This window comes from Haplochromis burtoni, unplaced genomic scaffold (genome assembly GCF_018398535.1).
Source record: "Haplochromis burtoni strain Fernald_Lab_line unplaced genomic scaffold, NCSU_Asbu1 Contig_424, whole genome shotgun sequence".
NCBI lineage: Eukaryota > Metazoa > Chordata > Actinopteri > Cichliformes > Cichlidae > Haplochromis > Haplochromis burtoni.
In genome coordinates, this window is record NW_024582785.1 from 150,571 (window position 1) to 163,371 (window position 12,801).

A 12,801-nucleotide genomic window follows, 5' to 3' on the forward strand; every position below is an offset into this window, starting at 1 on the left:
AAAAAGTTTACTTCATAACAATTAATTTGAACAAAAAATGTAAAAACGTCCTTACCAGTCAAGAAAAAAAGCAAAATCAGTAAAATAGCAAAATAAACTTTTCTGATCATTGTTAAGGTCAGATGTCTTTGTCTAGTCTGCAGTGTCTCTGGTAGATTGAGTACCAAGATATATAAATCTGCTGAAGGTATCAGATTTACATAGACTCCTCCTACAAAGTAAACTCAGCAGTATATAAAGAACTTAGTAAATATTTTTAGCAACTAACAGATGAATAGAATGATACGTTATAATAGCTTTATATAAAAAGTAGAGCGTGCTGCCCAGACTGCTAGTTTGAGTAAATGACCTGAAATGTTTGTTGCACTGGCTGCCCTGTTCAGCATGTAGTGCATAATTTATTTTGGGGGGTTTTTCTGCTATGATCTTCAGCCGGTCCCTGTCATTCCTTTTTCCTACTAGGACAAGTAGAATGATGAGGAGCAAGCCACTGGACATAATGGGTTTCTGGGCACAGCAGTGCTGTCATCACATTGTATCTGAAGTGCCCTTAAGATTTCTTTTAAAAAGCCAGAGGACCCAACCTAATTTCCAGGTAGCCAGAAACACAGGGTGATTAACTTTGGCATCTTTTCTGATGATTGAAACAGAGAAAATATACAAACTGCAAAGCCTGAAGATTAATGTCAGGATATCATTGGGAGGAAGTGACAAATATAATTTTACTGTTTATTTTATAGGTTTTTTTTATTAAATTAAAAACATGTTTTTATTTGTAAAACTTTGACTAAACAATAAACAGTAGGCTTCTCTCATCTACCCCTGTGATGACTTGGATAATGTGCACATTTCATGAATATTGCTTTGTCCTCAGTTCGCTCTATTTTCTCTCTTTCTATCCTTTGTGCTGCTTTTGTGTGGAGGTGGGACACATCTCAGGTTATCCGTGCACACACCTGTTTCTCATGTACTTCTCTGCAGCCACTACTTGACGTAACGTCAGATCATCAGTCTTTGCTGGATCATTGCATTGCATCGGTTAGCAAAACTTGACTCCTAGACCTTTGTCCTTCTCAAAATTTCTGCTAAGGAGAGGAGAGCTATTTGGTGTTTTTATGAGAGAATCTGTATCAGTGTGGATTTGTGGAAAAGTCAGCCCTGTCCTACTGGAACCTTCATTAGTGCCAAGCTTTAGTTTGTATTTTAATTCACTTTTAAAAAATTCAGTGAACTTTAGCATGAGTCCTGCCTGCTTAGTGATCATTACATATTTGTATTATTTTAGTTTTGCAAATAATGAAAACCAACAAATTCTAATCTTCATTACAGGTGGTTTTACACAAAGGTTTAGCTGGAAAAACTTATTATATAAATGAGTATCAAAATATATTATTGTCACTTAATTACAGAAAAAAATGTAAACTTCAGCAAGTTATTAAGGTTGAAAATGTAAAACTTTATTCATAACTATAACTTCAAAAAATATATATTATCATGGCAATCTCCAGTGCTAAACAGCGACATGCAGCAGATAACAGTGTTCTGTAGTCTGGGGGCTCCTGTACTGGTGGAGGATGTTACACATGTTGAAGCTCTGAGGGGTTTGTGTTCAGCTCCACTGATGTTTTGTGTTACTGTGACCCTCTGGCACAGTAATACACAGCAGTGTCTTCAGGCTGCATATTCTGTCCATTTAGAGTCACCGTCTTGCTTGAAGTGTCTAAGTTGATGGTGAACTTGTTCTTTAGTGAATCTTTGTAATGTGTGTTGTGTCCATAATGTGCACCTCCAATCCACTCCAGTCCTTTCCCTGCAGGCTGTCTGATCCAAGCTGTCCTCCAGCTGCTTAGAGAATAAGAGGCCTGACAGGTGATGGTCAGACGCTGACCTGGCTGCACAGTCACAAACTCTGGCTGTGTCAGCTGTTCACACTTCACACCTGTGGAGAAAACATGTTTTATTTAACAGTAACAGTCAGTATGCTGTGATCATTCTGTCAGTGATTTTTTTTCAGTGAGACTCACAGGATCCAGCAGCCAGCAGGAGCAGCAGAGCCACAGAGAACATTTTGGTACTCAAGATAATCTGATGGGAACCTTTCTTCTTCTGTTTTAACTGGTGGCATGATTTCAAGTCTTTATAGTCGACTGTCAGGAGGTTTGCTTTGCATATAGATGCATGCTGACAGATTATAAGAGATCTGAAGAGATATAAAGACTTGTAAAAAAAAAAGTGGTTTTGTCAAATCAGTTCAGACATTCTTTAATTGATTTCTTGTATTCAAAAAATAAACAGAAAAACAGAAAATAAACATAAACAGGAAATAAAAGATAAAACTGACATTTCAAATCTTATTCTAAATTCACAAAGATATACAGTTAGACCCGTGCCGATCTTCTAAAAGTAGATGGCAGGATGTTTTTGTAAAGCCTCTTCAGCTGCTTTAACCACTGTGTTTCTCTTTGGCACAGTAATAAATAGCAGAATCCTCTGGCCTCAAATTGGAATCAAACCAAATCAAATACACCATGCTGTTGCTATCATCTCTGCTGATTTCTACACGTCCTCTCAAGCTGCTTGCATAACTATTTCTGCTGGAAGTTGAAAAAGCCGCTCACAATCAATTCCAGTGGTTTTCCTGCAGGTTCTCTGTCCCAGATCAGATAAGACCAGATAACACAGCAATGAAAACTGAAGCCTGATCCTCTACAGGAGAAACTGAGAGTCTCCCCAGGCCTTTTCTCTGACTGGAAGGAATGGACTCCATACTCTGACCTGTAACATTTGATGAAATGATAACAGAGAGGAACGAGTGAGACAGATAAAATGTTAAGTATCATTAACTCACCATCAATCAGTGTGTCCTGGTACATGGTGAAATAGTGAGCAGCACAGGAACTCAGGGGGAAGCAAAAAAACAATCGATGAGGTACAGCACAAATGCTATGGCAAGGACGAGCCAGGACGTCAGGTCATTCATATGTGTTCATTCATAGTTATGATGCCTTCAGTGAGAATCTACAATGTGAATAGTCATGAAAATAAAGAAAAAGCATTAAATGAGAAGGTGTGTCCTGGTAGTGTATTAAATACTGATATTTCCGATGTTAATAAATGTGTTTTTGTTAACGTGAAAATATGGGATAGTCTGAATGCACAACAGATCACTTCAGAGGTTGCCAATAGTAAGCTTTAGTGTGTTTAGTGCTCTCCCTGCCAGTTGTGAATTCCTCTAAACCCCCAAAGTACACAAATGCAATTCATTCAAAGACAGGGAGTGTACAGATATACAAGGACACTACATATGTTTGCAAAGAAGAAGAGTTACAACAACAGTCTTTGTGCTTTCAAATGACTGCACCTCTTCATAACACCGCTGGCATACCAACACATTTATCGGCATCTTGAAATCACTACATGAGTAGTTTTTTTTTTACTTAGAGGTGGAAACTATATTGCTGCTTCTGCACATGGAGCTTTGTCTCACTCTTGTGGAAAATCTGAGAATTACAATATCTTGGAGCACGAAGCAATTTTCTGAAGGATAAACATGGTGTTTATTATTATTATTATTATTATTATTATTATTATTATTATTATTATTATTGTTGTTGTTGTTATTATTATAGTAAAAATGCCCAGTATAATTTAAAAATTGGACTGGAATCTTACTTTTAAACAATCAAATGACAGGCACTTATCTTAATCAATGTAACTATTATACCATATAAGGTGGTGATGATAAAAAAAAAAAAAACAATGAGGGTGAAGCATATCTTCCCTTTGGTTTCACCTGCACAAGTGCCAAGGTAGGCCTCCCCTGCAGAATTGGTTTTCCCTGTGTCGGGAGCAGAGATGGGCAGTAACGCGTTACTTGTAACTTGTACTTGTAAAAAAGTAATCAGATTACAGAAACGTGTTACTTGTAACGCGTTACTGTAATCTGATTACTTTTTTCAAGTAACGAGTAAAGTAAGGGATTACTATTCAAAAACGGTAATTAGATTACCGTTACTTTCCCGTAGGAACGCTGCGTTACTGCGTTACTAAAACCGTGATTTTTTGCGAGAATGTCTCACGACAGTGACGTAAGCGAGTGCGCCGTTAGTGACAACAGCTGTATGCAGATCAACAATGGATAATATATGGAGTGTGGGAGAGAGTATGAGCGTGCAGCGTTTAAAGCGTGGAAGTACTGACCTTACTTTAAGTTTGATTCCATAAAAAGTGACAAAAACATTAGCGTCCACGTGCGTGGGAAGAAAACTTCTTTTTACAGCGAAAAAAAACCCTAAACTTCCAAGCAAGCACCAAGTGCACTACGACATAATGGGAAACTCACAGAGAAACCCGCGGATTCTTCAACTGACCGCGGCACACCTGCACCAGGGTAACCCTCCGCCTACCCTACTCCTGCTTTACAGGTGAAAATAGAGCAACAGGACCGCTGAGTCTTTGACTTTATTTATTTTCTGCTGTGTTTTACTTGCTGTTTTACTCTATTTGAAAGAGTGAGTGTAAACACAAAAAATATTTTATTTTATGTGCTGGAATGTGCAGAAAATAGGTTTAAATGTTAAACTAATTTATTCAAGTCAGAGAATGTTGCATATAATTAAATTTTTGCTTGATGCATAAAGTTAAAAGATTAAAACTGATAAAATAAGTTAAAAAAAAAAGAGACTTTTCCATTTCATTACATTTTGTATGATGGATTATGTCGAAAAAGTAGAATTGGGCTGAAAGATCTATTGCTTTATCACCTCTTCAGGTTGCAAATCGTGTTTTTAAAAAGTAACTAAGTAACTAAGTAATTAATTACTTTTGAAAATAAATAATCAGTAAAGTAACGGGATTAATTTTTGGGGGAAGTAATCAGTAATTAGTTACTGATTACTTTTTTCAAGTAACTTGACCAACACTGGTCGGGAGCGCGTGCTGGGCTGTTCAAATCATGGACAAACAGTATCCCACATTCTTGATTTTTAGTACTTTGGACCAGAAGAAGCTCCACTAAAGTGAGACAAATCAGGGCATCAATTAATCTATTTAACAGAAACTATTAAAGTATAAATCAACAAAGTTAAATCAGCTGCCTAAAAGGGAAGCAAGAGAAGCTTGTTACCAAAAATATAGCTGGTAGAGTTTGACTATAAACTTATTGACTTTGCAGGTAAAGTTTCTGTCTTTCTTCCAGTACATCTGAGGGACTGTGAATTGACTGCTGATTAAAAGGAGGCCAGCGCCTTCAGCCTTCAGGAAAATCTTTTTTTTTTCTTTTTTTTTTAACTTTAATCACCATTGACTTGTAAGGTGATGTAGAGGTCACATGAGGACAGTTTTTCCCTTCAGCAGATCTGGGCAAGATCCTGATTTCTATGGAGTTTGAACTGGAGGACAATTTAAAAAAAAAAAGCAAAAATATTAATTAGGTCCTCTTTGGTCATAAGATGCCTGAATTTCCTGTGATCTTAATATCATTTTACCTGCAATATTTATAGTCTTCTCAGCAGATGTGACACACGTTTACTCTCCTCTGCATGTTAAATGCTTTACTTTCTTCCACCAACTCAAATTTTTTTTTTAACTTATAATAAGAGTTGTGTTTTACTCTTATTAGCTGTTTGTGGCGCTCCATTAATCAGCCAGGAGATTATGGCATCAAAATTAGTGTGGACCCAACATGTTCCTTGCACATTAGAGTCTGACGCTAAAGTCTTAAACTTGGGAATCTCCACATGAATGAAAGGTGAATTTCTGTGGAATTAAAGAAAAACATGCTAATTAATAAACTTTATCTTAAGACTGTTCTTAATTTGCTTTACATATTCCTGCAAATGTTCATGTTGAATATGGGCTTTGAGACAGTAGCTGTACATACTCACTGTGACAAATGCTCATTGTCTTCTTATATTCAGTATAATTGTGATTAGCTTTGCAGGTAAAAGTTGATCCTTGTCCCCACACTGAGAGTTTGCTGCTCAGGCTGAAGGTTTTCTGCTCTGTCCCTTCACTTTTTAGCTTCGTTCTGCTTGGCTTCTTGTTTTGACTCAGTGGTGATTTGTCCTGAAACCGTCTGGAAAAAAGCCATTTAGCAGATGAGCCTTACTGGTGAGATTCCAAATTCCCAGTCCGAGACTGGGTACAATGTGATGTTTGGCGACACAATCCATGGCACTGAAATAAAGAAGAGATTCGTTTGATTTACATAACTCATTCTAAATATCATGTGTGAACACAACAAAGAAAATCATTAATCTTATCTAAGTTATACATACCTTCAGATTCTGGTAAATGCAGAACTCTTCAATTTCAGTTGTCATTAAGTTATGTTAGAGTTGTACTTTTACATTGTTTAGTGTTGTTCAGCAAGGCGAAAATAGGGCAGGAAGTCTGTTGCACAGTTGTTATGCATGATAAGGCAGAGTGATCAGGGCAAGCAGCAAGCGGAAGCATTGAGTAACAACCAGGTCTCAAAAAAGTACCAAAACACAGAAGTGAAAGAATGCAAAGAGCAACGGAGCATCACAAACAGCAGGTGTGAGGTGTGGTTATGCCAGTAAGAGAAACAAAGTGCAGATTTAAATTTCTCATATCAGTTTGCATGTGCACCACATCCATATTTTCTTATCAATTTTCCAAATATTTTAGTTCTCAAATCTTGTAATAATAGACTAAAATGCAACAAGTTTTAAAAGCTAACATTTTGCATTTTTGGTATCACATAAGCTGCTGATCCCAGCACTGTGGATGTGGATTGGCCTGTATTTATCTAATAATAAGAACTTTTAATGCTTTTTTTTTGTTTACTATATTTTAAGCATCTGTGTAAAGCATATGAATTATTCACTGTTGCTCTTTTCTTAGTGTAATTCTAGCAGCCACTGTCAACATCTGATCTAATATCTGCTCTGATAAATTCTTCTCTAAATCTGATGTGAAGTTTTTTACAGAAGAAAGATTGCCAAGTGTGATTAGCGTTTATGCCACATGTAGTTTATTTTTCTGAATCATGTGTGAGTTTTAAAACACTGCCTGAAAGTTTTTTGAGTTACACAGTTTGCAGTACCATTAAGACCCAATTTAGCTGCTCTCTCTTCTTGTCTTTGGAAATTTGTCACTCTACAGGTTATAAAAGGAGACGATGTAACACAAATACATCCCTCGGTAGATAACTCATGCAACAACAGTCTACAATGTTCAATGTTTTTAAATATGTCATTTTTACACTGACTAAAAATTGGGACAAATAATTTATTGTGTATTATTTTGTAAAAAAATTCAGAAAATGAGAAAAACTAAAATATACAACTGATTATCAGATACATGTAGACAGGATAAAGACTACTGAATTTTGTACAGCTGTTTAAGGAACTTAAACAGCTTAGGGTGGAGTGCCCACTCTGATTCAGGAATGAGTTCCTGCCCCAAGTGGAGGAGTTTAAGTATCTCGGGGTCTTGTTCATGAGTGATGGGAGAAGGGAGCCGGAGATCGACAGACAGATTGGTGCAGCGGCCGCAGTGAAGAGGATGCTGCACCAGTCTGTTGTGGTGAAGAGAGAGCTGAGTATAAAAGTGTCACGGTCCGACAGATCTGCCTGAGAAGTTTTGCTTTGTGTTCTTTTTTTTTCCCCCTCTCCCTCTCTTTCTCCCTCTCTCCCTCTGTTGCCTGGGCGGAGTTCATTGTGGGCTCCCACCTTTGGCCTACATACCTGGGAGATGATCAACACCTGCGTCTCATTAACTGGCCTCTACTAAAGGGAAGAAGTGACACTGCTCTTCGCTGGATCATTGCTTGACCTGTGTCAGTGAAATCCTGGCTTAGACACTACAGTCTAGTTCCCGCGTTTCAGCTTCTTGTGCTAACACTTTTGTTTCCCTGTGTACAGACCTCTGGACCTGCCCTTGTTCCCTACAGAGTTTCTGGTGCGAGAGAGGAGTAAATGACTGCTGAGATGCCAAGAGAGACTGAAGAGGAGTGAGAGTGTTCCCCTGCTTTTCCCCGTGGATTCCCTGGAGGCTTGATCCCCGCATGCTTGTATATAGCACTGAGTCACTGTTACACATTTCACCTGGTGTTTGTAAATAAAAACCCTCTGTTCTTCCTTTAAGCAAGGAGTCCTGCGTTTGAGTCCCCCCGGTGACCGTAACAGAACGATCCAGCCAGTATGGACTCAGCGGACTCGGAATTCGTGCCACAGCCAGATCAGCCTGCCGTTTCGCCTGAAGTCATGCTGGTACAGCACGAGCAAATGTTGCAGCATATCAACCAACAGCTGGCAGCTCTCACTCTGGCACTGGCCCAGGGCACAACGTTGCTAAGTACATCCCGCAATCTTCTCTTTTGCAAATCTTTCACAACCAGCACCACCGGCGCTTCCTGAACTACCGTTCCCAACCCCCGAGCCTTTTTCTGGTGGATTGGAAAAGTGTACAGGCTTTTTAACTCAACTCTCTCTGCCCGCCAGTAGAGAGGGGACTACAGGTGGGCAAACTTTCTTGTAGAGATTCTCCCTCACATCTTTTAATCCCCGCAAAAATCACTGTGTGTTCGACTTCTCACCCGCTCCGTGCCTTAATTGACTCCGGAGCAGAGCAAACGTTTTATTGATGCAGCTTTAGCCCGCCGATTAAACCTTCCAACTGAGCTCCTTCCTCACAGACTTAAAGTTACGGCACTCAATGGGCAACGCCTCCCTGACGTCACCCATATCACTGAGCCTATTTCTTTAACACTCTCCGGCAATCATTCCAAGACCCTGCACTTGTTTGTGTTTAAAGCTCCGCTCACGCCATTGGTATTAGGATTTCCTTGGTTGCAACAACACAATCCCACACTAGATTGGAAGACAGCTAAGGTTTCGGGGTGGGGGGAGGGGTTTCACATGACCTGCTTAAAGGCCGCTATATCGCCTATCAGTTCTTCAGATCCAGGCTCTGCCCCTGATTCTCCTGATCTCTCCTCCGCCCCTCCCATCTATCATGATCTCCTGGAGGTGTTTAGTAAAGACCGTGCATCTTTGTTGCCCCCTCACAGACCTTATGACTGTGGTATTGACCTCCTCCCCGGCACTCTTCCTACAAGCCATTTATACAGCATTCCTCAACCTGAACGTGAGGCAATGGAAAGATGCATCTTCCTCTCCTCTTGCGGCTGGGTTTTTCTTTGTAGAAAAGAAAGATAAGAGTTTAAGGCCTTGTATTGACTATCGGGGTCTTAATAAGATCAATGTGAGAAACAAGTACCCACTGTCTTTGCTAACATCTGCCTTTGAACTGCTTCAGAGAGTCTCCGTCTTCACTAAGGTGGACCTGTGCAATGCTTATCATCTGGTGAGGATGAGGGAGGGAGATGAATGGAAGACGGCCTTCAACACTCATCTTGGTTACTTCAAGTAATCCGTTGGGCATCTTTCTTCGCCTTTAGACAATAATTCTGATGGCAAAAGAGCCAAACGGGACAGACAAAAAAAAAGAATAGTGTCCAGTAAGGAATTTCCCAATTTCTTTTTTTGAGTAAAATCACCCATCAATTCTTTAGTGGTCTTACAGCTCCTCCTCTGGTGGCTTCATGCTACAACTACTCAGCCACTGAGAGGTTTTTGTTCAGGTTTGGTGATGTTTTGTGTTACTGTGGTCCTCTGGCACAGTAATACACAGCAGTGTCTTCAGGTTGCATATTCTGTCCATTTAGAGTAACTGTCTTGCTTGAAGTATCTAACTGAATGCTGAACTTGCTCTTTAGTGAATCTTTATAGCGAGAGTCCCCAGTGTATTTCATCCCAATCCACTCCAGTCCTTTCCCTGCAGGCTGTCTGATCCAAGCTGTCCAGTCGCCACTCAGAGAATAAGAGACCTGACAGGTGATGGTCAGACGCTGACCTGGCTGCACAATCACAGAGGCTGGCTGTGTCAGCTGTGCACACTTCACACCTGTGGAGAAAACATGTTTAATGTAGTAACAGTAAGAATCAGTCTGCTGTGATCATAGTGTTTCTGTTCAGTGAGACTCACAGGATCCAGCAGCCAGCAGCAGCAGCAGAGCTACAGAGAACATGTTGGTACTAAATATGATCTGACGGGAGCTTCTCATCTTCTTCTGTGACTGACAGCATGATATCAGACTTTATATCAGCCTGTGAGGAAGTTTGATTTGCATACAGATGGATGCTGACAGATTATAAGAGGAAAAAGATCACACTGTGGCATTCAGTATAGTAGTAAGAAACAATGTTAGTACAATTAAAAAGAAATATTATTTAAAAACACAGTGTTGGATTTATTTTTCTGGAAAAATTCAGACATGGCAGATAACAATATTTAAATGTAAACATCCACCAAAAAACTATTTATTGTAAAACTTTACAACACAAAGGCTTCACAAAACCAGCTTTATTGTATTTCTGAGTGTGAGGATTGAGTTAAATGTATTGTCTATAACTTGAGCAGCAATCAAGCAGTGTTTGACTTAGTGTGATTAGCTTTTGTGCAAAATTTCTTTCTCTTGTGTCACTGTGACTCTCGAGCACAGTAATAAACAGCTGAATCCTCAGTTGTCAGGCTGTTCATCTGCAGATACACCTGCTTTCTGCTGTTGTCTCTGGAGATGGTAAACTGGCCTCTGACTGACTCACAATAGAAGCTTCCACTATTGTCGCTCCAGATGAAAACAATCCATTCCAGTCCTTTCCAGCTGCCTGTCTGATCCAAACAACATGAATATCGCTGCTAAACCCTGAGTATGTACAGCTCAGTCTGTGTGGTTCTCAGTACCTGCAGTCAAACAAGAATAACTAGTGACTGTTTTACAAGCATATCATTTCACTTTCACAACAATGTTAGTAAAACAACTGCACTTCCCTTACCGGCCCAGTAAATATAAATGATAAAAAAATCAGCCACGAATTCAGGATGATTCATTGTCAAGGCCACCTGTCTCTGCTCCGTGGACAGTGGTGGTTAATCGTGTATTCCCTGTCTTATATTCTGCATAGTTCTTCATGGTAGAGATCATAGTTTACATCAGCTCCTCCTCCTCAAAGACGAACACAAATCCTCTCCTTTACGTTAACACATTACATTTTGAATTATTCAGGCCAACCTTCTGAATGTGATAAAAACAATATGTATTGACTTTTTTTCCTCAGGTCACCCATTCATGCAATTTTTAATACGTTGACATAACGAGAAAATGAAAGTCTTGAGATCAGGGAACAACTGAGCAAGATATCAGTAAATAGTCAATCTGAACTGTTACAGGTTTTACTCAGTCAGTTTGGTTCAGTTCTCACAGCAGAAATTTTATTCTCACTGGTGTTAATGTAGTCGTCAAAACAAGGCATTTTTCATTACACAAACTCACCTATTTGTCAATTTTGCCAGGCCCAGGAATTCCCTCTCATAATAGGTTTTTCCACCATACTGAGCTACAGATATATTTTGAATGCACAAATAGCCTATCTGACATTAATAAATGGTTGATTACCCTGTTTCAGAGAGCAGGGAGGTGACAGTTATATATCGTATAATGTGGTGGGAATGCAGACAGTTCTTGTAACAGTGTCAAAATCCCCCTCAACTCTTTCACTGCTGTCCCATAATAAAATACACTCAGACATGACACACACAGTGTCACTGTTTATGATTCCTCAAAAATGCACTTTTCAACTAAAAGTGCATTTTAGAACTAATTAGGCAGACAAGATGGGGGACCGAAGCTGACACAGAGCAGGACTATTAAAATAAAACAGGAAGGATATGAGAGGGACAGAGACACAGTCTCAACACTAAACAGAGGGAACACAGAACTAAACCCTAAGAACTAGAACTCAGAAAATACTAAAGCACCGAGGAGCTAGGAATACTTGAGACAGAAACCAAAACCAACAGACTAACAATAACACATTCTGAAACACTGGGTCACCAACCCAGGACCGTCACAACAGTTGAACAGGTGTACCTAATAAAGTGACTGCTGAAAGTATTGTATGTAGTGTGACGTTATTGGACTATACAGTAGTTGGTGCTATAATCTCAAATTGTATCTGAGAACTGATTTTATCTTGAATTACAGAAGTAAAGAAAATGAGTCTCTGAGCTTTGTTTTTCAATTATTTTATTCATGTTTTTGTTTCTTTTTTGCAATTTTTGCACACTTGCATTTCACGTAGTCATGTGCTGCGTGTCTGTTATATGTGGCACCATGGCCTTGAAGGAAAACTGTCTCACTTCACTGTGTACTCTACCACCACACATGGTTGAAATGACAATAAAAGCACTTGATTCGTTAGGCGTAATTTAAACCCATCATATTTTAACGGTTATGAGACAACAAGCAGAAGAAGTTTCTTAGAAGATGAAGTTAAGTTTCATTCATGGTCTTAGAGCTCCTCCTCTGGTGGCTTCATGCTCCAGCTATTCAGGCCCTGAGAGGTTTTTGTTCAGGGGTCTTAACAGTTTGTGTTACTGTGACTCTCTGGCACAGTAATACACAGCAGTGTCTTCAGGCTGCATGTTCTGTCCATTTAGAGTCACTGTCTTGCTTGAAGTGTCCACCTGGCTGCACAATCACAGAGGGTGGCTGTGTCAGCTGTTCACACATCACACCTGAGGAGAAAACAAGTTGAATGCAGTTCTATAAAAGTAACAGTGTGTGGTGTCCATGCTGTCAGTGTTTGTGTTCAGTGAGACTCACAGGATCCAGCAGCCAGCAGCAGCAGCAGAGCTACAGAGAACATGTTGGTGCTGAAGGTGATCTCCCAGGAGCTTCTATTCTTCTTTTGCAACCTGCAGCATTATATC

General features: G+C 39.6%; 1 long non-coding RNA gene and 1 gene segment (V, D, J or C); both read right to left on the bottom strand.

Moving 5' to 3' along the window:
• Positions 1-1,631: 1,631 nt before the first annotated feature.
• On the bottom strand, positions 1,632-2,067 carry LOC121811777. The segment is given in 2 exon segments: positions 1,632-1,939; positions 2,025-2,067. Coding segments are annotated over 2 exon segments (351 nt in total).
• Positions 2,068-2,070: 3 nt separating this feature from the next.
• LOC102303724 lies at positions 2,071-9,628 on the bottom strand. Of its 6 annotated transcripts, none has more exons than XR_006052842.1 (6): positions 9,251-9,628; positions 6,279-9,164; positions 5,886-6,177; positions 5,300-5,757; positions 2,619-3,018; positions 2,071-2,200 (listed from the first exon to the last, which is right to left on the bottom strand). It is a non-coding gene; the product is annotated as an uncharacterized LOC102303724 (long non-coding RNA). The 6 variants fall into 6 exon arrangements; XR_006052845.1 differs by lacking the exon at positions 9,251-9,628 and having other exon boundaries at positions 2,619-2,775; positions 5,300-5,390; positions 5,487-5,757; positions 6,279-7,500; XR_006052841.1 differs by lacking the exon at positions 9,251-9,628 and having other exon boundaries at positions 5,300-5,390; positions 5,487-5,757; positions 6,279-7,500.
• Positions 9,629-12,801: the final 3,173 nt, after the last annotated feature.